Below are 26,582 nucleotides of genomic sequence, written 5' to 3' on the forward strand. Positions count from 1 at the left end.
TCATTTAAAGTCCATGGACAAGTGTATCACTTGATTGAGGAACACAAATTTTTGCAAATTTATTTCGTCGGGGATGGTGAAAAGGAAGCACAAATGCGGTGCGCTAATGTTTCTGGAGTTAACACGCCCCTGGTGCAGCAATTACAAAAAATGCTGCATGATTGTAACACTTTTCTTAATAAAAATTTTAAAGCAATACTTCGCCGCTGCGAAGCGCGGGTATTTTGCTAGTATTATATTATACACACACATATTATATATATATATATTAGTCACACACGTGTGCATGGGAGGCGGCTAAAGGGCTTGAGTGACAGCAGTTCTGAGGCATGCCGGGAGGTGGCAGAGTGCACAGACTCTTTTTCTCTCTTTCTTGTAGACCATTCCCGGGAGATTCCATCTGGCTCTCTTGACGTCACTTCCAGGACCGAGCCAATGGAAGGAGACCTTACTGGCTCCGGTCCCTGTGATGTCATGTTCGGGCTCGAACCAATGGCTAAAGAACATGGGCCTGATCCTTATGACCTCACTTCCTGTCTTCCCCTTTAAAAGTCAGCCCCTTTTCCCTATTTCCTCTGTCTTGTTTTGGACTTAGTTGTATGCACATCAGTGCTGTTTATTTGATGATAAAAAAAAAAACAAAAAAAAAAAAACACGACTTTGCAGCCAGGGTACCACATTATACAGGTGGCTGCCCCAAACCTTTATCTGAGTATGTCTCGTTATTGTGACTATATATATATATATATATATATATATATGTATATATACACACACACACACACACACACACACACACACAGACAGTAGAGTAGCATCAGCACAGAGTGCCATAACGGATAGATTCTTTACTCCTTACATGGCTCTTTAAGTGACTTGCTATCCTTAAAAGGAATGCCTGCCTTTTGCTGCACTAGCTGGAAAAAGCACCTGTGACTGTGCGGAGTTGCCATTTTTATAGACTCTCCTTCTACAGATGATACAATGCCAGCTTATTCTTTTGGTGATTCATCCCTGGTTGAAGTAACTTGTCCAGCGCTGTTGCAATAGCAATGTGCGTACAGTTGACCACTCCAATTACATATGGAAAACCATTGCTGTGAATTGCACTTTGGCATTTCCCAGTTCAACTATGGTGTAAGGAAATCTTGCATATCTGGATGACAAGTGCATAATACCATCCCATACAGCAGGCATGGTGCAAGTCAGAGATGTTAACGAAATACCCAATCTGTCAGCCAAGTTCACGGTGAAAAGATCCTACGGCTAAAAACCCAGGCTGGACATAATTTGAGCAGGTAGAGCACAGTTTCTCAAAGTCTGCTTTTCTAAAGCCAGCTCCAGTTCTGCACACAGCTCCAAGAAGATAGCTCAACTTAGAAGACAATCATCATGATCTATAAATACTCGCTCTCTAATTCTTCCATTTGTAATGTCTTCTAACAATGCTAAAGCAGCTATGGTAGTTGGACTAGTTTGGCCATTCCATGCACCATTATATTGTTACAGAATGATTGCAATCAAGTGAATTAAATTTTTAAACAATATGCAATTAACTTCAGTGTATTTGATAAATCTGATAAATCCCATGTAATTGACACAAATCTGAATAAAAAAAAGGGAGACCACAGAGAAACAGTAGCACTGCTTTGATGTTGGGTGCCCGCGGTTTATAAAAGCAGAAAAGTGCATATGTATGGTGTGAAGCTGCCATGAAAATGTGTGGCTTTATGGCAAGTTTAGTTTTTAATACATCTCAAAACATGCATGGAAATGGGCATATGCAACATTTTTGTGTGTATACACCGTTTATACATGAGGCCCATCAGATGTAGTTTTGAAAGTCCCTTTGCTTTTCTTACTTCCTCTTAGAATTCCAGCAATTTTAATGAAGCACTGTCTGAATTCAGCCTGATGACTTTCCAATGCACCTGCTCTTAACATGTGATGCTCAATCTTTCCTTTAATGATTTCTTCCATCAACTTATCAATTTGTCAGTGATGCATCTTAAACATGCTGGCCTATATTTAGTTGGATGAGTCCGTTTTTTAAAAATGAAATTCCCCCTATGTGCAGTGACTTTATAAAAAATAAATAAATAAATAGGTGTTAATGGTGTACATGCTGGGTACTGCATTACTAACCATTGTCTCTGCGAGTTTGTCAGCTAATGACAGCAAGTAAGAAAACTAGACGACGAAAAATAGTAGCGGTTGCTTTATCTGCAAATAAAAACCTGTGTACACAGGACAGAAGCCAGGACAGGCTGGGATGGGATGCAAGTGATTTTGATTGCAAAAAGTGACTTGACATTTTCAGAATGTCAATGGCAACATATAAATATTTATGTCAATATTTGATGACATGACTTGCTCAGAAAAAACACAGTATGCATGCCATTTCCATCACAAGACACGTAACAAGACAGATGCCCTAAATGTTTACTAAGTCTGCCACCTCACTTTTTACCATTGGCATGCCGAGTCGGCACTCTAACCCATCATGATTTTCAAAGCTGATATGACAAAGGTCACATAAACATGGACATAAAATTAGTTTGGTAGTGTACATTTCCAGGGAATTCTAATTGAAGTGTTCAAGCAAAGGTCAAATTTAAGTTGCATGTGTGTGTCAGATTTAGTTAGTAAGCCTGATGAAAGTGATATAAATCCAGTCCAAAAAATTCTGCTTTTTAAAGTGCTTTTTTGTTATCTACACTTCTAAAAATTAGATCTATGACAAACATGAGTGTAAATATTGGAGCTAGGCTATGTTCACATTGGAGCTTATGTATTGTAATGGAATCATACCATGATAAATCCCAAATCATACATTATGCACTGTGGAAATGTGGTGTTATGGGTCCTCAGCTCTCCAGCAAAGGCCAGTTCGTTTTAAATAAATAATCGCCGTGCTCGCGGCTTAGCGAGGGGTCATGGTGACTGTAGCAAGCCGCAGGGCGATCTGCGGTGTGGCCATTTCTCACCTAAGTGCACAGGTGAGAGACTGCTCGCATCCTGTGATTGTTCCTGTGGCTAATGGGCTGCAGCTGCCATGTCCTCTCCCCATATATAGAGAAGCGCGAGCCGGTTAGGGGGAAAAAAGAAAAGAAGGAAAGAGAAAACGGAAGGTGGTAGGAGAAGACAGGAAGCAGGTGGAGAGAGCCGGTGTGAGGAAGAAGAACGAGCGAGGGAGAAAGCAGGCAGCTGGGAGGAGAGCCCACGAGGGGAGTGTTTGGCCGACACTCAGTGGGGCTGAAGAAAGCGGTCACTCCAGCTGAGCGACTTAGGAGCTGGAGTGACCAGTAGAAGCGTCGACTGACCGTAGAAGGCAGCAGGAGTCGATGAGGCTTTGTACTGGTGTAGCCTCAATGTGAGCGCCTTGGCCGCTGGGGAATGGTCCAAAGTCTTGGTCCGGTTGGGAGCCTGACGAAGTCAAGGGTCGGAGGGTTACCGGACCTGAGTGAAGGGCAGCTGATCCTGCAGGTAGGCGACTCTCCTGTAGAGTAGTCCAGATGGGTGTAGCAGGGGAGCCGCCATGGAAACAGAAGACGCCGGACTTTTGGTTTTAACATATTGCTTCCTGTGCTATTTTACCTCGTGGTTTTTAGAAGAGTTTTTTCTATTGGTTTTAACCTCCACGTTTCACTTTACTGGATTATTTATTTATTTAAAGAAGACATTGAACAGCACAGCACTTTGTATTTGTTGTTTAAATAAAAGCACTTTTGCACAATTATACATCATCCCCTTGCTCATTGTTATTGCCTCACTGTCTAGCTCATCGGTGACATTACTGACGGTGTTGGGTTCAAGGGCTCCCTAACAGTAGATGATGCAGGTTCGGCTTCATGCTCCCATCACAGGAAATTTCCAGGGGTCTGCCAAGAACCTGTGACATGGAGTACAAGGGCCCTCAGAAGCAGCTTTCCTAAAGCATACACTAAACGAGAACTTCATTGTTTTTGCATAAAGATGCTGTAATGCATAGCATAGAAAATTCCTAGTAAAGTCAACTGAGCTCACTGTCTCGCAAAGAGATCATACTATGCAGCACCACCTCCAACACTGCACCAGTAGACTGTTGTGGAATCACACCCCAAACCATGCACAAGTTGTACAAGTTGCAATGGGACAACTGTCAGTGGTCAGACATTTCATTCCCCACCCCCTACCCCCCATGACTGAATTACAGGACAATCAGAGGCAACTTCTCTAAACTATACACTTAAAAAATCTACATTAACGGTTTTGCTCCAGGAGAGGCCTTTAAGACTTTATAGGATAAGTGATTCAACATTTTTCCAATTAGACCGCATTGTATAAAAATGTACCAAATATGCTCTCCCCAAATCCCCCCAATTACTGTAGAGGTCTTTATTCCTAACTCAACATTTTGTTGTGTGGAACTTAAATTAAGAGTTGTAAGTTGACACAAGCCATTAGACTTCATTCACTTTGTTGGGAGTGGACAGTGAAAATGTAGATGAACTGCTGAGAAAATTTTAGAAAAATAAACTTATGTATGGTACTGTATATTGTGAAATTTAGGGAGCACCCTGCACAAAAACTCAGAATACAGCTATACTAGACAACAGTTCGCAGCTTCCTCCTCTGGCTCATACAGACCTCCAACAGGGCTGCACATAGTGACTACAAATCCCACACTGGTAATCAATGGCTCAGCTAAATCTCTTCTTGCCTGGGAATTTTTTACTATTATGTTATTAACTGAACATTTAAAACTAAGAGGCACCATAAAATTACTCAGATAACAAGACAGATGAATTATAGTAATCAATGTTTGGATATAAGAAAGTGCATAAATTATGAATACAAAGAAAGAAAAGTCTAATGTGGTTAGATAAGTTGCTTTCAAGAGTCCTGTAAATCACCTTCAGTTGTCCTTTAGAGTTCATTGCAGTTCATTTGAGCAAAATTAATGTTTTAATAGTTGCAGTCTTCGGTTTCTAAAAGTTTTATTCCTCAGCACAGGGCTCATAAAAGCAAAATCATTAAAACAAAGTAAATAAAACCATGTACACAACCATAAGAAAGGCCTCTATAAAAGTTGTTCAAAACATACAGCTCTCACAAAGTGCACAGACATTTGTACTGTAGTATGCAAATGTTAACCTGTATTTAACTAGCCACATTACCTGTCAAAGGCAAGTAACAGAATTTGCAGAATACATTTTTAAATATTTGATATACTGTATCTTACCCTCTGTGCACCTTCTATGCCTTTCCTCAGTAACCTTGTGTGTCTGAACCACTTGTGATAGGTGCTCGCTATCTCAAACAGGTTCCCATAAAGCCTGCTACTTGGACTCTGTCGTTTCAAGGTGCCTTGCATTTGTCTGCTTTTATACTTCCCATCTCTGAAGGCCTCAAAAGCTTTTACATCTCTGTAGGGGGTTGCCATATTCTACCAAATTAGACCAACTACTCTGCTGTATATTAGGATTGGTTTCTGAATAAGAAAATGTAGACTGTCTAGAATATTAACTTCTACATAATTTTAGGAAAAAAAATGCAATATAGCACATCAGTTCTGAAATAATTTTTGGTGTCAAGATTGAAAAGCCTTGATTTTGTATTCTCATCCATATTAATCCACATACATTATGATTTCAGAAAATACTCCATTGTATTAATGGTGAAGAGTGATTGATTGCCTATAGATATAGTATTAATATTTTTAAATTGGTATATATCAGCCTGTAAGAACTATGTATTTTTTTACCCATTTCAAAGACAATGCTGGATTTGCTGAACACTAACACAATCTTCCAACTCAAACACAAAGTGTGCAAGTTTAGTTTACAGTGTTCTTAGTAGGAGGGATAATAGATGATGAAAAGAAACAATGAACAGGGATGATTACAAGTAAGCAGTCCCATTTTTTTGATCTACTGTACTTGAAATGCAGTAAATTAAAAAAAAAATGAAATGCTCTATAAAAGGTAATGTATTCCACAAGGTAGTGAAATAACTAGGTACACAAGTTCCTTTTACTTGAATATACATTGTTTCATAATATACTATTAAAAGGCAGTTTAAGGTTACATTAGTTGTAGAGTAAATTTGGAATATGATACACAGCCTTCCAAGCAAAATGCTGGAGAATTAAAATGTGTTGATTTTGGTGTAATAATGTGGGGGACAGTGAAATATCTGATTTCTTTTGGAATGAAGTTCATCAAATAGAGTACAGAAGATCAACGAGGTCTTAGACAGTTGAACAACCCTTTATTAAAGAAACATTGTGAAATTTCGAGATTAAAAAAATGGAATGGACTTCAAGAGATAATGCTGAAATAGATACCTTATCTTTGGATTTTTATCATCTTTCTCTACTGCATTAAAGTATGCGTTTTTCAAATTTTTATCTATAACTAAGCAATCTACTAGGAACTTTGGCTGTATACTAGAGACGTTAACAGCCAAACGATAATGCAAGATTGCAACATTACTCTTCTGTTAAAATTCAATAAAGATTGCTACTAATGCTGTATTTTAATATAACACACGATCACAAGTATAGATAACAATGAATGCTGCATGCTCACTTCACTGCTATGCCTCTTTCCTTGTAAAAGGAAAAAGGGGGTGTCGCACACATGCGCATGGGAGGCAGCTAATGGGCCTGAATGAGGGCAATTCCACGCCAAACTGGGGGTGGCAAAGTGTACTAATTCTCTCTCTTTCCACTGCAGACCATTGACAGGAAATTCCGCCAGTCCATGATGATGTCACTTTCAACAACTTCACTTCCTCTTCTTGCCCTTAAAATTGCCAGCTTTACCTCTGCAACTCAGTTCTGTTTTGGACTTAACTTTTACACATCTGTAGTTCAATTCTTTCTATTTTGCAGCCTGGAACAATATGGGTGGCTGCTCCAAACCCTTTTTGTGGCTCGTTTTGTTTGACTTTGACAGGGAAAATGGTTGGAAAAAGTCTTTTGTAGGACCATCTTAGGAAAACGGTGTCTGTGCTGACCTTCAAGATCAGAGTGTGTGTGATTCAAGTTCAAGTACAAATTTGTCATGTGTTGTGAAAGTACATGACGCTATGCCAGCACTTAACTCGACACAGACAGACACGTGAGGCACACTGATAAAACACAAATGTTTTATTTTTCTTCACCTTGTGGGAAACACCTTCCTCATTTCCCACAGGCACAAAACTGTCTCAAGCACAAAGCACAATACTCCATACTTTTTCTTCTTCTCTCATTCTATTCCACTCCTCCTAGGCAAGCTTTGTCTCCCTCTTCCCAACTCTGGCTCACCGAGTAGTGGCTGCTGGCTCGTTTTATAAAAGCACATAGAAGCGCTCCAGGTGCTCATTGACCTAATTCTGGCAGATCTTCCGGGTGTGGAGGAAGAGCTGCTCTCCAAGGCTCAGCAGCAGCTGCAGTGCCCCCTGGCGATGCCCCCGGATCCCAACAGGGCTGTATCCCACTCCATCTCCCATGTAGCCCTGCAGGACTCTAAGGCACAACTTTAAACCATGGGGACTGCCATCTAGCATCCAGGGGAGGAACTGTTCTGGCCACGCTTGCTCCCCTAGTCCTCTCAGTGAAGAGGCATCCCAGCCGGACAAGGACCCGGCTGTCTGTGACAGTGTATACACTAACGAAATTCTGCATTTTCCCCCACAACTAGCGACAGTAACAAAATAAACAAAAAATAAAACAGAATAGATGCAGCAATAGAGATAACTATCACATTAAAATGAATCTTCTGATACAGCAAAGCATACACATAGGGTTACATACAGCAAAGCAAAACAATTACTTTCTTATTGAAATTCCCACACAGAGGGCCAGAATGCTTGCTCAATATATCTGCATAATATTAGAAATTCTTCCTCAGCTTATAACATTGAGTAGATTACCTGTAGTAGGTCATGATAAATATGGACCCTCATTAGTTCTGCTTTCCCTAATTAATCCACCCAGGCGGGCTATGCAGAGAATTTCAATTCAACATGATAAACCAGGAGCAAATGACACTGCAATGTAATTAAACTGTAATTCAGACCCCTTACATCTTTTGCCTTTTAGCATTTAACCACCAATTACAAACACAAACATACATCTTTCCTAGCTATGGGAAATGGTATTAAAAAAGAAAAGTGAAACCGGGAGCCTTTTCATCATGAAAACAGGTCTACAACAGACCTGTTCAGATGTTTTACATAGGGCTGTAATACTCTTGGACAGTTGTTTGGGTGGGACTGTTCAGCAAATGGTTCATATAAATAATTATGGGTCCATTTTTTTCCTGGATTTGCAAAAAGAGTCTATTTCTTCCTTCTATTGTTGGCATGTAATTAAAACTACATCTTGCATTGCAATGCTTTTATTGATTGGTAGTTTGTATACACACTCCAACCTGAAGAGGATTGCATAAGAATACAATTGTCATAGTCAATATATTTAAACTGAAGTATTTTCCTTATTTTCCTAACTATGTGCATGGTTCAGTTACACAAGAAAACATTTTCTTTTATTTAAACCTGGTGACATTTTATACATGTACAGGATCGAAATAGGAATATTTTAACATTTTTAAAAGGGCATCTGGAGACTTTGGCTAGAAAGGGTCCAGCAGTGCCAGTATATTGAATAAATAAAACTGTCAATTATAAAAGTGGTGGTGTGGGGGAATTAAATTTTACTTCTTTTAAGCAGGTCTTGAAACTATAATTGCTTAAAATATTTGAAAAAAATAAACTGATCAACTGAAATTCATGTCAATGTATTACATCCATGTTATCTGGCTAGAAACTTTCAAAGACAACACAAACAAACAAACAGGACACTTTTTAAGGCAAGAGAAGGGAGATCAAATCACTGAACTGAGCCAAACACTTTTTTATACACTAGTAGCATGAGTGTCTTTGTGATGTTATATTGATATACTGGTGACAAGTATGAAGATTGCTTTACATTTTACAGGTATATTTTCAATCATTTTAGTACAAAATGTTTTGTTCTTCCATTGCTTGCCATTCTCCTTCCTCGGTCATGTTTGATTACTGCTTAGGCCAGCATTTCTAAACCATTAAGTATTTGCAACCCGAGTATTCATAACAGTTTTAATCACAGCCCCCTAACATTTTTTTGAAACCCTAATAAAGTTTATTCCTATATTTTTTTAAAAATTTCCTACGAATAGTGAAATTACGCCACATATGGCAACATTTGCGCCCCCTTTTTTGTTACTTTCCCCACAGTTTGAGAACCGCTGGCTTAGGCAAACCTTTTCTTTGTTACTGTAATAGAAGCAAATGCAACTGCTAACATTCCAACATAAAATGCTCCCTCATACTCTTAAGTCAAGAGAAAGTATCTGGGTTTGGTTTTCACAGCGAAGAAAGAGCATGATGCGATTCATCTGGTGTGCATGCAGTGCTCAATGAACATCTAGTACTTGGGCAATAATACTAATATAATGTTTCACCCCATAAAGCATCTCCCAAGACTAAGTTTTAACAGAAAAACGTAATGTGTGCATTATGTAAATCAACTGGGTATTCTCACCTTTTCTGAAGTACGATATAAAACTCTAATAAAAATTGTAAAACTTCATACTGCTAAGCCCAAAAAAAATCAACAGCATTATTATATTGTGATCCAGGTATTGTAAAAATAGTGTGTTATAGTGGCACTCCTAGTCTTTATATTGGGTAACAATAGTAAACATCAGAAAAACCATTATGAGCAGGATATCAGAAGACATATTCTAGACACAAAGACGTTAGCAGCAGATCCTTGAAGTCCTGTAACTTGCGAGACTGGACCTCCATGTATAGGAATGGTTTTCACAGTACATTCTACAGATGCTCGATCAAATTGAGATCTGGGGAATTTGGGCGGTAAGTCAACATTTTGTCGTGTTCCTCAAAGTATTCCTGAACAATTTTTGCAATGTGACAGGGAACATTATTCAGCTGAAAGAGGCCACTGCTATCAGGGAATACTGTTGCCATGATGGGTAACAAAGTAATGTCAAAGTAACATCCACATGAATGCCAGGATTCAAGGTTTCAGAGTAAAACGCCCAGTGCATCACATTGCCTCTGCTTACTTGCTTCCCAAAGTGCATCCTGCTGCCATCTCTTCTTCAGGTAAATGACACACCCCCAGACATTTTCATGTTCTAAAAGAAAATGTTATTCATCATAACAGGCCATCTTCTTCCATTGGTCCATGGTCCAGTTCCACTGCTCACATGCCCATTTAAGGTGCTTTTAGAGGTGGACGGAGTGAGCATGGACACCGTTCTGCAGCTATGCAGTCACAAATGAAGCAAACTGTGATGCACAGTGTGTTCTGACACTTTTCTCATGGGCTAGCATTAAGTTTTTCAACTATTTGTTCTACAACAGTTCTTCTGTAGGGATCGGATAGACAAGGCTAGCCTTCGTTCCCTATGTGCATCAATCAGCCTTGGGTGTCCATGGCTCTGTTGCCGGTTCACAGGTTGTTCTTTGCTGGACACATTTTTGGTAGGTACTAACCACTGCATACTGGGAACACCTCACAAGACCTTCCATTTTGGTAATGTTCTGACTCATTCATGTAGTTATCACAATGTGTCCCTAGTCAATGTTGCTCAGATCCTTATGCTTGCTCATTTTAAACAGTTTCCAACACATCACTTTCGTAAACACACTGTTCACTTGTTGCTTAGTATATCACACCCCTTGACAGGTGTCTTTTGAACAGGAATCAATACTATTCACTTCACCTGTCAGTGGTTTTAATACTGTAGCTGATCAATGTACATTTATTCATGTTTTAAGACCGTAAAATGATTTTTAATTGCAAAATTTTGCTTGATTAATCTCAATTACTGTTTAACTAAGGTAGTTAAGCAATGTCAAGCAGTCCCTAATTGCTGTACAATCTTTTATCTACTCAAACTGCAAAGACTTTTGGCTTTCATATAAAGCCTTGATATGTGACAATTCCTCCATGTTAAGGTAACATAAGAATGGTCAGACCTCGCTGAACGTCGTCTTAGCCTTGCATCTTCAATTATTTTTTTAGAGCTCTGCAAAGTGATGAGATCCATTTTGCAAAGAATAGTGGCAATTAATGCATTAGATTTTGTTTCTTTCATGGACATAACTAGAGTTACAAATTCATGGATTGTGGTCTGCCACACATTTTGTTGCCCGAAATTTTTTTATAATAGTAGATCTACTTATCAAAGCAAATGCTTAAATAGAGCAGATTCAGTCAGTGCTAGGTTATTTTATGCCGTTGGTCAAGCTCAGCAGTGTGCCAACTGACTGTTGGGTGGCTAACCTTTGTGGCTGCCCCCACCCCCCCTTTATGATATGCACCCTAGGCAAATACCTTGTTTGCCTTAATGGGAGCGCTTTCCCTGCATACAGTACATATATGATTAAATATCACACAATATCACCAAGTTGGGGTATTCAACCACTTCTATTGGTGTAACCCCTCCAGAAACTGAAATAATTTGACATGCTACCATTTTATTACAGTCTTATATTATTAAGCACTGAACTCTTATGAGGCACAGCTAAAAGTTATATTCTCAACTCCCACCCCTCCACCAAAGATTGCATTTAGGGATTTTAATAAGTGATTAGAGATTTTTGAGTGGTTATATAGGTCTTTAGTTTTTATTATGCACATAAAATGTTTTATTGAATTATTCTATAATGTAATAACAGTAGCATGGTTTGAAAAGGAATCAAATTTACCCTAAAATTTCCATTTTCTTTAATTTACAAAAATCATAATTACATAAGAATCCAAGGTAAAAAAAAAAGGAAAATAACTCAAGGTCAGGTGTGAACGTTCGAGTGTCTTTACTTTTTATACTGTAGGTTTAGGGTTGTCATGGCTGGTTCCTGTTTTCATAACTGTAAGAACAGTTCTAACTTCAGCTTATTCATCTATTTTTAAAGAAAGGATGGAGGTTACCAAATGTTGGCAACTCTGACTGAAACAGTGGCTTTCCACTGTTGGTTAATATTAACACTATAATGCAATGCAAGATACGTGCATTATTAATTGTAAAAATTCATCTTTGTTCTTGGTTTTATATTATTCTGTGTTAGCTTGCCAATTTGTAAGACTGTTCTGAAGTGATGGCACATGCAATAAGTTCACCAAAATTAAAATACTGTAATGCTGGAAGACCAGACATGAGAAAGACAGACACACTATGTAGCCTGTTCATTTTGGAGGGAATTAGGGGTTGTGTTTATGAGAAAGAGAGCACTCACTTGAGATGAGACCTTACGAAACAATTCACTGGTCCTGATGCATAGTGAAAGATTTCAATTTTGCACATGTGTTGGACATGGAAGAGAATGAATTGGAAAGAGAGGAGCGAGTCTCACACCAGGAGCAAGGTGAGAATGCACAGTGGTATTGAACCACAGCTGGAGTATACCACCAGACAGCTGTTTATACACTGACCAGTGCTCTTGTGTATAACCTCATTAACCTCAGGTGTACTTTTATGTAACACCTGAAGAACAAATACGTTTACAGGCAGTTCTCAATTTACGAGTGAGATCCATTCCAGAATCTGTCCAAGTTGAATATGTAGGTAAGTCGGAACACATAGTTATTTCTGTGTGAGTTACTCAAAATACACTTAAACAGTTGCAAATAGGCCAAACATCTTAAGCATAATACAGTACATAGTAAGAAGTAACTACATATGGTGCTGCACTGAAGAGAGAGAGAGGGAACCAGTCTCTGTGTGTACCCACAGTCAAAAACATTAAAGAAACAGTGTTTAAAACAATTTACATAGGAAAAGAAAACAGAAAAAGATCAGGATTAAAGGTTAACACTTGGTCCATTGATGTCTTGAATATCAGAAGGGGTATTCATGAGGAAACATAACATTAATAACTGCATGATGCAGGGAAAGATGGAGAGAAGGCTACTGTTGAAGATGATTGACCTAGTGTTGGAGAGTATAGACCTGGTGCTTGAGAGAAAGGGTTTGATTCTGCTGCTTGGGTTTACTACTGGAGTCAATTTCTCAAAACATGCCTCAAGGGAGGTTTGTACTCACCTTTTCTTTTTTTAATCATAAAAGGCCTTTAAGCTGCTGTGACCCTCAGTAACTAAGGTAAACAGTGAACCTCTCTGTATTAGGATCTTGCTCCTCTAACTTTGCCATCTCTGCTTCAATGAGATGAAAGGATTCAGCAAACTCTTACATCAACAACTTTTTCAGCTGGAGTTTCTAGGTCCCATTTGTCTTCTTCAAATTCTGTCACCTACTGCTCTAGTTCCATAAGGTCTTCATTGGTCAGTTCTTCAGCAACGGAGGGGCGACTAAACTATGACATCATTTTCACTGATGTTTAACTGAAGTCGATTAAAAAGGTCAACCACAGCTTTCCTTGCTTCAGTAAATTTTGTCAGGTATAAACCCCTGAAAATCATTCATTAATTGGGGTCAATTTTTTTCACACTTATTTTATATTTGACTGCTTCACTTTATCCCAAGAACCAAGTGTTGTTTACAGGGAGGAGCGGCAACAACATGCGTGCGCCAGCGTCCCCTCACCTGTAGCAATATTTAATAGTATTAGAGATATTCTAATTCCTCCAGAGCTCCCGTAATGCCACATCATCTTGGATAGCCCTGGATCCTGTCAGAAGGTCTGCTGTAAATAATGGGCCTTAAAGGAGGCAATGACTCCCTGATCCATTGGCTAATGTAGTGATATGGAGTTGATGGGGGTTAAAAATATGACCTTTACATTGGGATGAAGGTCATTCAAAGTGCTTTGATGACCAGGTACATTCTTAAGCATAAGGGGAATCTTGTTGGCCAGGCAATAATGATCAATAGAAGCAACAAAATGGTTCAAGAACCAATCTTCAAAGATGCATTTTGCACTTTCCTTCCAAATAATGGGAAGAGATGCTTTAAATGATATGGAGAAGTGGCCTTGGATTTAAGAAACAATATACCTGTACAAACAAAGGCTTGAGCTTGAAATTCCTGGACACATTACCCACAAGCAATAACATTAGCCTTCAATACCTTATGCCCTGGTGCAATTTTTTCCGCTTTCAAAATAAAAAGTCCTTTTAGGTATTTTCTCAAAATGAACCAGTCTCGTCCACATTAAAATATTTGTTCTCATTTTAGGATGAGAAGAAAAAAAAAAAAAAAAAAAAAAAAAAAAAATCACAGCTCTTACATTGGCAAGTACTGCTTCACCTTGAACTTTTACATTTCACCTCATTTTGAAATGACTGAACCAACACCTACTTGTAACAAATTCATCACAACTTCACTTGCTGCATGTGCAGCTTTTAAAACACTGAAAAGGCTTTAAGCATTTTTTGCACTAAAATTAAGGTTAAATAGGCATATTATGGCAATCTTGATCGTCTAATCATATTAGCAATATCCTTTCTGCTTCAATAATTAAACCATTGCATTGCTTAGGAATAATGGCCTTTCACATGCTCAGCTATTCTCACTTTACTCTTTAAAATTGTTAGACTACATTTGGTCAATGATTACATCACTTTTCCATTGACAGATGGGGTTTCACTTTTTATGATTATTTTATTGTTTCCGCTTTATTTTCAATTGCGATTCCCTCACTCCATGACACTACACCTATCCTTTATGTACTTTGAGTCACCACCTCTGTTGCTAACACAAAAAGCGCCAGGCTCGGAACGGATTAATAATGCTACACTTCTACTTCAAACCTTTCATTATCTCTTTCTGCTGTGTTGACCATCATTAGTGTTCAAGTTATTTTACATTCAACAACATCATCAGCTTGTTCTTTCTTCTGATTATAGGATGTATATGATTTTAATCCCATTCTACAAAATACCCTCAGTGCTAGGATGCAGTCGATGGTAGACCTCTTAGGCGTAAAGCCAGACTGTTTCGGTCACTGGTAGGTGAACAAGTGATCGCGGATCCTATTGAGGACGACCCGAGCAAGGACCTTACCCGGCACTGACAGCAGTGTTATCCCCTGTAGTTGCTGCAATCCAGGCGATCACCCTTCCCTTTCCAGATAGGGATGACAAGTTCCATTTTGCAGTTAGTTGGGATGATGCCAGTCTCCCAAATGGAAGCAAAGATTGCTTGCAATGCCAGGAGGACAGCCTTACCACCTGCCTGGAGAAGTTCACCCTAGATACCACAGATCCCTGCAGCCTCTCCTCCCCTCAGCTGGTTCACCACCTGTGCAATCTCAGTGAGATTGGGTGGTTCACAGCTAATTGGAGGATCAGCCTCAAGGACCGTGGACCCAGAGATATCCAACGTCCTAGCCGGAGGATCAGCTTGGAGGGTTCCCATGGAGCACAAACGCGAATATCAGCAGAGTTTCTTTGCATCCTTTGTCGATTTTCATAAAGCGTTCAACTCAGTTGATCGAGCTGCCCTGTGGGACATCCTGAGGGTTCACGAGTTCCTCTCAAGGTTGCTGGATATCATGGCCGGCCTGTACACTGGTACTGTGAGTGCTGTGCAGAGTGGAAGCAGAACCACTGCGTTTTTCCCACTTGATTCTGGCGTTCGTTAGGGGTGTGTTCTTGCTCCTACTCTGTTCAATGCTTGTATGGACTGGGAGTTGGGCAAGGTCACGGGGTCCAGCGGCTGTGGGGCATCTGTTGGTGAAGAAAGATTCACAGAGCTTAACTTTGCTGATACTGTGATCTTTGCAGAGTCAATGGAGTCTCTGATTGGGGCACTCGAGAGACTGAGTGAGGAGTCCAAGTGTCTGGGCTTGCGAGTGTACTGGATAAAAACCAAGATCCAGGCCTTTAATGACCTCTTGGGCACAGCCATCAGCAGTGTGTGTTTGCGGAGAGAGTGTCGAGCTTGTCGAGAGGTTTACTTACCTTGGCAGTGACATTGTGGGGGAGCATCAGTTACGGCACTACGGCCATGTGGCACATTTCTCCAAGGGTGACCCAACTTGTAAGATCCTCATTGTTGGGGACCCGAGTGGCTGGACCAGGCCAAGGGGAAGCCCACGTAACACCTGGCTGCGGCAGATAGAGGGTCATTTCCGGAGGGTGGGACTGGACCGCGTGTCTGCCTGGGGGGTTGCCAACCGGGATCCCGAATTGTTTCATTGTGTAGTGGGTGCGGCAACACACTGTACAAGTGCATGCTGCCCAACTTGACTTAACAAAATACTGTAACAGTGCATACAGCATAAGTGGGGTTTTGTGAGGAGGAACAATGCATGGAGCTGGATATTAGCAATATTTGCCAGGAGTCATCTAAGGGTCATAAACTGCTTGATTTATATTTTGTAAACTACAAATTTATACAACTGTTCAATGCATTCACAGCCCATTGTTGCTTTAAAACTCATGGATGATATAATTGAAATGTTGATTATAAAAGAAAAAACTATATTTTTTATAAATACATACAGAAGGATATTTCCCTTTACATTAGTAATGCAAGGTAGGCCCAACAATACATGTGAAAATAAATTTGTGTAAAACCAAACCATTCTCTTCAAAACATATCTTCTCTTACCAAGGTGGTGTGGAACAACAAAGTTAAGCACTGTCGTAGGTATAAATAAAGTATTATCAATGGACATAACACTGCATTTTGTGTTCTATTCAATTTTATTCCCTCCAATACGAAAATGACCTTTACTTATTTTTTTTTTTTCCTTTTGCAGGTGCATGTCCAATTATAATGGCATATCATATGCCAGGAAAGAGTAGCCCCAAGTATCAGGCCCAGTCTAGGAGCTAATTTTGGTTACTCTCTATAAAGTTATTAGTGATCAAAGACAGGTTATCCATTTTTAATGTGTCTGTTAAGGGACTCAACCAAGATTAAGCAAAAAGCATCACAGAGAAGGGTTATGAAGTAGACCTGGAGGCTCAAATATCCATCTACATCGTTCCCAGTTCTGATATCATCAACTCCTGACCACCAGTTATCTTTGCTCACCAACACATACCTGCCATATCACGGTTTAAAAAAAAAAAAAAAAAAAGGACAGGATCTGATAGTATATTTTCTAAGTGTGGCAATTTAAATAATAGCAATATCTGAAATATGCAATAGTGTTTTCTATATCCTTCAATTACCTCTTCATTAAAATGAGCTAGATCCTTTTTTTGAAGTGCAATGCCTTTTTTAATTTGTGTGTTCTTTTAACAAATTTAGGGTAGATTTCAAACATGAAAAAAAAAAAAAGTTTGAATCTATACTACTGAAAAAATTAAAGGATCACTTTTTAATCAGAGTATAGCATCAAGTCAATGAAACTTCTAGGATATTGTTTTGGTCAGTTAAGTAGCAGAGGGGTTTGTTAATCAGTTTCAGCTGCTTTGGTGTTAATGAAATTAACAACAACACGTGCACTAGAGGAGCAACAATGAGATGACCCCCCTCATCTTTTCTGACTGTTTTTTCACTAGCTTTGCATTTGGCTATGGTCAGTGTCACTACTGGTAGCATGAGCAGATACCTGGACCCTACAGAGGTTGCACAGATAGTATTGACTGCTCCAGGAAGGCACATCATTATGTGCCACTGCCAAGTTTGCTGTGTCTCCCAGCAGAGTCTCAAGGGCATCCAGGTCTCAAGAGATTCCAGGAGACAGGCATTTACTCTAGGTGAGTTGCACATGGACATAGAAGGTCCTTAACCCATCAGCAGGACCAGTATCTGTTCCTTTGGACACGGAAGAACAGGATGAGCACTGCCAGAGCCCTACAAAATGACCTCCAGCAAGCCACTGGTGTGAATGTTTCTGATTGTTTGGTCAAAGACAGACTTCATGAGGGTGGCCTGAGAGCCCGACATCCTCTACTGGGCCCTGTGATCACTGCCCGGCCCCGTGGAGCTCGATTAACATTTGCCATAGAATACCAGAATTGGCAGGTCCACAACTGGCACCCTGTGCTTTTCACATATGAGAGAAGGTTCACCCTGAGCACATGTGGCAAACAGAAAAGGTTCTGGAGAAGCCGTGGAGAATGTTATGCTGCCTGTAACATTGTTCAGCATGACCGGTTTGGTGGTGGTCAGTGATGGTCTGGGGAGGCATATCCATGGAGGGACGCACAGACCTCTACACGTTAGACAACGGCACCTTGACTGCCATTAGGTATCGGGATGAAATCCTTGGACCCATTGTCAGACCCATTGTCAAACCCTATGCTGGTGCAGTGGGTTCTGGGTTACTCATGGTGCACAACAATGCCCAGCCTCATGTGGCAAGATTATGCAGGCAGTTCCTGGAGAATGAAGGAATTGATACCATTGACTAGCCACCATGCTCGCCTGACCTAAATCCAAAAGAACAGCTCTGGGACATTATGATTTGGTCCATCTGATGCCACCAGGTTGCCGTCCAGGAGCTCAGTGATGCCCTGGTCCAGATCTGGGAGGAGATCTCCCAGGACACCATCCGTGATCTCATTAGGAGCATGCACAGACATTGTATGTGGGGGCCATCCAAACTACCGAGTATGATTTTGTGTTGCTGCAATGAAATTTCAGCAAAATGGACTAGCCTGCCGCATCATTCTTTAACTGATTTTCGAGGTGTCTTTGAATTCAGCCCTCTGTAGGTTGATAATTTTCATTTCCATCAAATGATGTGGCATCCTTTCATTCCTAACATTACCCAGTCCTTATCAGTATATATATCCAGTATGATTTTTGTTCCCATTGAGATCTGATGTGTTTTCAAAGTATTCCTTTAATTTTTTTGAGCGGTTTATAATGCCTAATGATCAAAATAAGAAACATTTGTAAAATTACAAAATCAAAATGAATTTATTGAAAGCGAGACCATTTGTAGGTCTCTTACACATTCCTGATGTTACATGTCCTTTGCCCTGGTCTTTAGGACAATACAGACCATTTGAAGTCAAGTTTAGTTTGCGACAAAGAAGCAGTTTGACTTAACAGGCTTCAGTTGTAACAATATGAGTTGCTTTGAAGTGTAACAGACAACAAAACCTGTAGTAAAAAGATACCCCTAAGCTAGGTGAGCTTCAAAACTATTTTTCAGCATATGGAACCTCTCTTTTGGCCTTGGGGTGATGGAAGCCAATTATAATATGGTTGATTCAATGCAGAATAGATAAATGCAGTGGTGACAAACCATGGACTTCTGTCCTTTGTCAAACACTGCTGTAGGCAACATTGAGAAATAAATGTGTCCAGAAAGCCAATTACATTGAAGTGAACAACCTCATGGAGCATTACGACTTCAGGTCATCTTGGATTGGAAGTCTCATGCTGCCATCAAGAAAAGATAGCAAGGCAAATATACTACTATGGACAAGCAGTGCACACTAACAGAGTCTAGAGAGGAGGTGAAGTCAAGTCTGCATGTTAAACATGTTATAAGACCTTTTACATTACTGATAATGCTAGATCACCAAACAAGGTCTCTGTAGCATGGTTTCAATGCCACATTGCTAATGTGGCACATTGCCTTAATGGCTTTAATGCTGATCAGAACAGTACATTTTCCTTAAACCAGGCAAAATGAACTAAGGCAAGAAAACTAAAAACTGTGGCACTTTCATGAGCACAGTGATAGACAGTCATTAACAATTACAAAAGATAATGTGTAAGGAAGGGAGCAATGTTAACTAGATTGACATAAGGGTAGGCAGCTGGAACAATGTCATCCATTATTTGTTCATCAGAATGTTATGAAACAAAAGAACATCATAAACACACTCAGGAGAAATCCTTACCTGTTTATTTCATAGTCAAACACAACATGTGCATCTTTCATCACAAAACAAAAACCAGTGTACCATTATATCCTGCTATCACTCATTGTTACAGCCAACATTACAATGCATTTCACAACCTTGCATCCTCTAAAAAGTTTGTTTAATTTTTTAGTTAAATGTAAAATTAGTTTCACTACATGTATTGGGCTTTTGAACATATTTAAATCATTAGTTTTTTGAGGGATAGATACATTTTACTAAATTTCAAATTAAAACAGAGTGTAGAATAAATTACACATGCATTCAAAAAAAGCAACCAAAAGGTAAAATAAAATAAAATAAAAATATCTCTACCTCTGTAAAGGTAAGGCCTTTTCTTTCAAAGCAGTCAAATTTCTTGGTAGGTTTTTATACACTTTTGTTTCATCAGGATCTCGTGAGGCTAGAGATGCTTAAATAAAAACACAAAAAATGTTAAAAGACAGTGACTTGACATCAGTGGTAACAAACCCATAAAGGACAAACCCATAAAGGATAACATCCAAAAAAATCTCTTGCATTAGAAGCCAAATTGGACTTTGGGCAGAGAACATTATTTTCTGCTTTAATCCAGTTACCTTGCTAGCAAGCTATCCCCCCCCCCGACATTTCTTGGGACCCTATTCACTAATACCAAGAAAATTACATTTTTATCCAGTTACCTGCCTTCATTTAATTCCCATATGACGAAAACAAATTCAATTGTACGTTTCCAACTGCTATCAAAAAGCACATTCTGAAAAAGGGAAGCTTCATCATGGATATTTTCAAGAGGCAAGATAAAGTCGTACTGTATATGATATATACACAACTAATACAAATCTAAAAGCTGTTGAAAAACTTCACATCCTTTTCAGATTGGACTGGTTTCTACACTGCCTTGTGATTGCTTAGAAAGTAGGGTAAAATGACAGTAAATGATATCACAAGCATTTTCACGATTTTAGCAAATATTATAGTACAATATGTTTACCTTCAGAATGCTGAATAAGACTTGTCTTAAAAATTTGTCCTAATGGTTTTTATATTCAAAGCTTGGCATAATAACTTTAATCATCCATGCATCATCTTTCCCTCTTAATCCAGTTTAAGGTCAGAAGGTTTTGTTCCTATGCTAGACGCATTGGGTGCAAGGTGAAAAAAAAATTCAGGGTAGAGGGGCAGTCAATAGAAATGCTGTGCTGTGAAAGCTAGAATAGAGGAGCTGGACCACAAGGTTGTTGCTTTAACCTGGTACCTGTTTAACATGTGGGGCGTTTTAGGGGGTGTTGTGTTTTACTTATATTAAAGGGGAGGTTTGGTGTTCAATTCCCAGTCAGCTGAAGGTTGGGAGACGTGCCACAGAAGAGGAATAGGAAACATGGAGAGTGTGATGAAGGAAGTAACTAGAACTAAGAAGAGGAGGTTACAGGAACGAAGGAGATAGAGGACAGCTGCAGCTTCATCTTTTGGCAATATACCAGAGATATGGGGGGGGGGGGGGGTTTAATAATTAGAGAAAAAAAAGTACAGATTAAGCTACCATAACTGCTTTCGATTCTAGTTGTCGTTTAGGATTCCGACAGATTTGACTTTGATTACGACTTGTATCAGGACATGCTATTTCACAAGGTACCTGAATAAACTGGCAAACTCTTTCATGGCTCAATACAGGAAGAAAAATCAAACAATATACACCGAATAGTATTTTTTTGCATATACAGTACCTTTCATTTTGTTAGGCTTATGGTGCCAATATGTACAGTATATCAAATCCACTATATCAAATCCTGCTTTTTAAGAGGGGTGTTGAATTGATTGAAAGGAAATTCTGGAATGTTTAAAGGCGAATTCTTGGGGGGAAAAAAAAATTGTTAGGTTTTCCAGGTCTCATTCTGTTCCTACAGAATATTGTTGAATTTTGAAAAATGCAGCAAACTTTACAGTGCATTTTAAAAAGATACATAGGACATTTGGATGAACACACACACAGGTACACCATTGTGACTTGTCTTGTGTTTAGAAATTTTCTACTAACCTCACACCTAATTCTTTCCCTAAATTATGGGCTTTGAAACTTAAAAGGCAGCTGAAAAATCGTAAATACCAAAAAACAATATTGCATGCTATGAATGCACAAAACATTTGATTGCAAGAAGTATGGTTTTGAAGGACACAGAAATTAAATACAAAATATTCAATAAAATTTTTAATAGCATTCCAAGTTCTATTAAAAGTGCAGAATTAGTTGAAATGAAAACCAGAATGCACTGACTACATAACCTGGGATAATAAATTTGGTTATGGAAACTGCAATTTACTTTGCCACAATAAGGCTTTAGTCAGACAACAATTTTTCCCCAAGAGGCTCGAGTCAAGTGTTTGTATCTGTGATAAAAGTTTCTCCAAAATGTTAAGTAATAAAGCATATTGCTTAATAGAATATAGTGCATTTCTTAATTAAATATTATAATTAATGCATAACATTTTCAAACTTATAATTCAGGCTCACTGAGGCCTGGAGCCCTAGCATGAGGAACAGACCTGAGGCCTCATTTATAAAATTTGAGTGGATTTCGTTGTGAAAATATGTGCATGCCAAAAATCAGGAAAATGCGTTCACTAAAAAAATAGATTTCGAAAACCTGGCATATGCACATTTCTACACAACTAACCTTCACAATCATCTTGTAACTGCATTCATGAATACATCTCAGTCTTTATTAACTTCCTACGTATGCAATCACAATGCTGCAGACGTTCATTGGCAAGTAGAGCAGCTTCTCTCCTGACACTGGTCAGGTGACAAGTGCCATCATCTGAGCAGGTGGCTACCATCAACTGACACATGTAATGACATGACTGCTGATACAGTTAGTAGCATAGAACATATGAAACACAGGGTTCAGCCAGTTACCTTATCAACAAGCCAGCCACCACATATAGTACCATCACGTCTGCCAAAGCTAGTTTGCCTCAAAATAAATGAATTGTGGGTTGACCCAGACCATGGTGCCGCGTTTCAGTCTCATCTTGCCATCACATACAATTACATTCATGCAAAAGTCATAACGGCTTATAATTTCATTCTCGCTAGGAGCCCTTTTAGCAATGTGTGTGCAGTAAAGTGATCTAATTACATTAGGAGAACGTACTGCAATTTGCCTTTTTATCTTGGCAAAAGCATGTTGTTTTAGGCGTATACATCCACAGCATACGAAAACTGGACATATTACCTCCCTCCATCATCTAATGGCTTACAGCACAACAGGCACGATGAAATGAAGCGTGGTCAAGATAGTTCTGACCCGTCAGCCAGTTACCAGAGAAATGACAACAAGCAGTCCAAATAAACGGATGATAACCGAAAAAGTTCATCAGAGTAAATGCATACATTAGCCCTCTTGAAAGGGACCTTAGAGTCTGTATATTCATAGCTTTTAAGATTTAATATTTTTGTCACTCAAATGCAGATAACAGGTCAATGATATGAATTATTAAATGCGCGAATCATCCTTTAGCTGGTCTGGATGCACAGACCTGCTTGATCAAGGGTTTTATCACTTCCCGGTTTCTTCAAAATGTTGTGAAAGCATGGATCATAATTACTATAAAATGTACACAAGCTTTCATATCAAGTTTTTTTTTTTTTTTTTTAAATCGTGGGTTTGTGTGGGAAGTTCCATGTGAACATTTAGAACCTCTTTTGGTGCATGTGCAAGCTTTATAAATGAGGCCACTGGACAGGATGTGGCTCATTGCAGGGCCCACTGATGCACACTTTTGAAAACAATGGAGCCAATATGGAATTTTCAATCAAACTAAGCAGCATATCATTATGTGTGGGGTGGGAGGGAAACAATGTGAAGGAAAGCCTATGCAGACATGGGTAGAACATGGAAACTCGACATGAATATCAATCAAGCAAGGGATGCAACACAAGGAAGCTGGATTCTTGATGTGTCCAACTACCCCCTTTTCCACTGTGCTGATTCTTTCTTCAATGAAAACAGTATATACAACACAGTAATTTGTAGACCCCTGCCGATTTATACCACAGTGTTTTCTGCAGAATGTATGCTAAAACATTAAAAATACCAAGAAATCAGAAAGTAAAAGTCTGAGTTAAACTTGACTCACTTGTTGAAACCAACCCTAGCTAGAGCATCATTCGCATGCTAGTTAAATTTACTCACACACCAAAGCTTGCTCATAATGGAATGATTTAGAGTTGCCAATTAAAAGTTCTCTAAAAACAGCTTTGGGGAGAGAAAGGAAGAGTGGAGGAAAAAAAAAATCATGCAAAACATGGGAGAACATTTAAATATCACACAATGAAAAGGCATGATGAGAATCCTAACAAAATGGATCAGGAAGAGCCCATCTTTTGTTTGCTGATCAGCTGTAGTAAAAACAATGTAAAAATGCAGCACAGATGGAGATCCATAATCTTACCCAATTAGTACAGAGAGTGAGTTTTTTTTTTTTCCTTTTCTCTAGCTACCAACCACCCCCCATCACCCCCCTCCCAATCCAACAGACATACTTCATCCAGGAACTGCATGTCCCCAATGTATCACTGTATGGGTACTTGTTACAATTAAACACTGTTTTAAAAAAAAAAAAAAACAACAACAACTTTATATTTTCTTAATACATCATGGGAATATGAAGCATTATGACTAGACATTGCTACTTGAATTTAAGAATGCTGAAAGTTAACTAATATTTATCGAAATAACCATGTAATTAACACAGTATATACCTGGATTGGCTTTTCTCTTGAATGAGCATTTTATAATGTCAATTATACTGAAGCTCTCATTGTAACGTCTAGATTTTATTTCATCAAACCACTCCCCCGTCATGATCTTCAGTCTTCTTGGATCAAAGATTGATAGTTTTAATTGCCTACAAATAAGGGAAATAAAAAAATATTCCATTACAAAAACAGAAATTTACACTTACAGTAAAAAATGATGCATGAAACACCAAAACCACCAAAATTTCTGCAAACATTTTGTCAACTCAAAAAAGGAAAAAAAAAAAAAAATAGAATGTTTCTTTAAAAGTAAATTTGTATAAATACTGGTTACTCAAAATAAATCTGCATAATCACACTTCCAGACTGCAGGAGTAAGGCGATGGTGACTTAACAGAAAAATTACATTTATTAAGTAATACTGGTTCTTTACGTTATTTTGCTCTAAAGGTGTGTAGCACAGTACTTAATTTAAAAGAATGAATAGATGTGTAACATTTTAAGTATGGGCATCAACACTCTCAAATGGGACTGGGTAGAATGTTTTTCATTGGCATATATAAACTTTACTACTGCCTCATGCTACGTGTTCCAAAACAACTCTATTGATATACATTTATACTTGCTATGTTAGAATTTTGCTTCTGTTTCACACATGTTCTACAAAGGTCTCCCTCTCTCCTTACTGAAGGCCCTTTACACCACATCTTTTTAAGCACCCACCACAGACAATGCATGTATTAGACTTTCTCCGAACACCTCTTCTGTATGCTACACTACCATGCTTTGTGCCCTTTGGCCTCCAACTATGACTTTGGTCCTTCCTGAAAATTCCTTGAGGTCTTTTGCTTCTAAACGTAGCTTTCTATCTCAGCATCTTCTCCTTTAGCTGGTTCACTATCATCTCATACAAGAGCTCTCGTGGCAATCCTTCATGCACTTCAATAGTCATCACCTCAAACACTATCACAATCTTAGCTTCCCAAAAACTACAAACTGACCTTGTTTACCTTTGTTATCAAGCAAATGTAGAGAAAAGCCAAGCAAAATGACACCTTTTATTGGCTAACTAAAAAGATTACAATATGCAAGCTTTCGAGGCAACTCAGGCCCCTTCTTCAGGCAAGATCTTCAATGATTACATCTTGCCTGAAGAAGGGGCCTGAGTTGCCTCGAAAGCTTGCATATTGTAATCTTTTTAGTTAGCCAATAAAAGGTGTCATTTTGCTTGGCTTTTCTCTACATTCATAATGGCTAACACGGTACAACACCCTAGTACGTAGGAAATTGTTAGGCAAAAGTAAACAAAGACTGCAATCCAATTGGGAGCTGTGTGGTTGAAGACAGAGACTGACAGCAACACTGGCCACAAAGCAGAAGCTAAAAGTGGACGGGGTACAGGACACTTTCTCACACACCAACCTCACCCAATACACTGAATAGCAAATCAATTTAAAATGCCCAAGTATCTTAGGCTAAACATCCTCAGAATGGGGTAGGTAAGCCTGAGATTACAGAGAAAGGGGAACACTCTGAGAAAGCCAAGCACTGCCCCACCAGGCAAATCTCATGTAACCAGCTTAAATTTCAGTTTTTCCTACTGTGCACATTTGTTGCAGTAACATGCTGAAGTAATTTCAGAACACTGAATGAATGGGTAACTAGAATCATGGCCTGTGCAGATCTCATATTCAAGAATGGAGGTGAAAGATAACATCTTTAAATTCTTTAAGAACATGTTAAATGCCTTGCTACTTCTTTCAAAAGAAAGTACATTAAAGAACAAAAACATTATGCATCTTCAATATTTCATACTTTAGAGAAAAGATTCAGTATTTAAGAAACATACTGCAATTATGTTCAGTGCCGCAAAGGCATGGTATTACACTGTCTCTTTTTAGGTTCTGTCTAAAAATAAATGTACAAGGATTTAACTTTTATGAAAATTGCAACTAAACAGGCAGCGCTATAATCAAAGCCAGTCAGTAATATCAAGCATTTGAATTGCTAAGGTTTCTCAACAGCAATTTGCAGCAGCCTCACAGCTGGCTACAGCCAATC

At 38.9% G+C, this 26,582-nt stretch overlaps 1 protein-coding gene across 3 annotated transcripts in view; it reads right to left on the reverse strand.

Moving 5' to 3' along the window:
- LOC114648645 (synaptotagmin-like protein 2) overlaps positions 1-26,582 on the reverse strand; it is a 554,437-nt gene that overhangs the window by 215,522 nt on the left and 312,333 nt on the right. For all 3 annotated transcript variants that reach the window (XM_051925337.1, XM_051925335.1, XM_051925336.1), the window contains 2 exons: positions 24,525-24,670; positions 20,096-20,192 (listed from right to left, as the gene is read on the reverse strand). In XM_051925337.1, the coding sequence (XP_051781297.1) occupies positions 20,096-20,192; positions 24,525-24,670 (243 nt within the window). The remainder of the gene's footprint in view (positions 1-20,095; positions 20,193-24,524; positions 24,671-26,582) is intronic.

Source organism: Erpetoichthys calabaricus, chromosome 3, assembly GCF_900747795.2.
Source record: "Erpetoichthys calabaricus chromosome 3, fErpCal1.3, whole genome shotgun sequence".
Taxonomy (NCBI): Eukaryota; Metazoa; Chordata; class Cladistia; order Polypteriformes; family Polypteridae; genus Erpetoichthys; species Erpetoichthys calabaricus.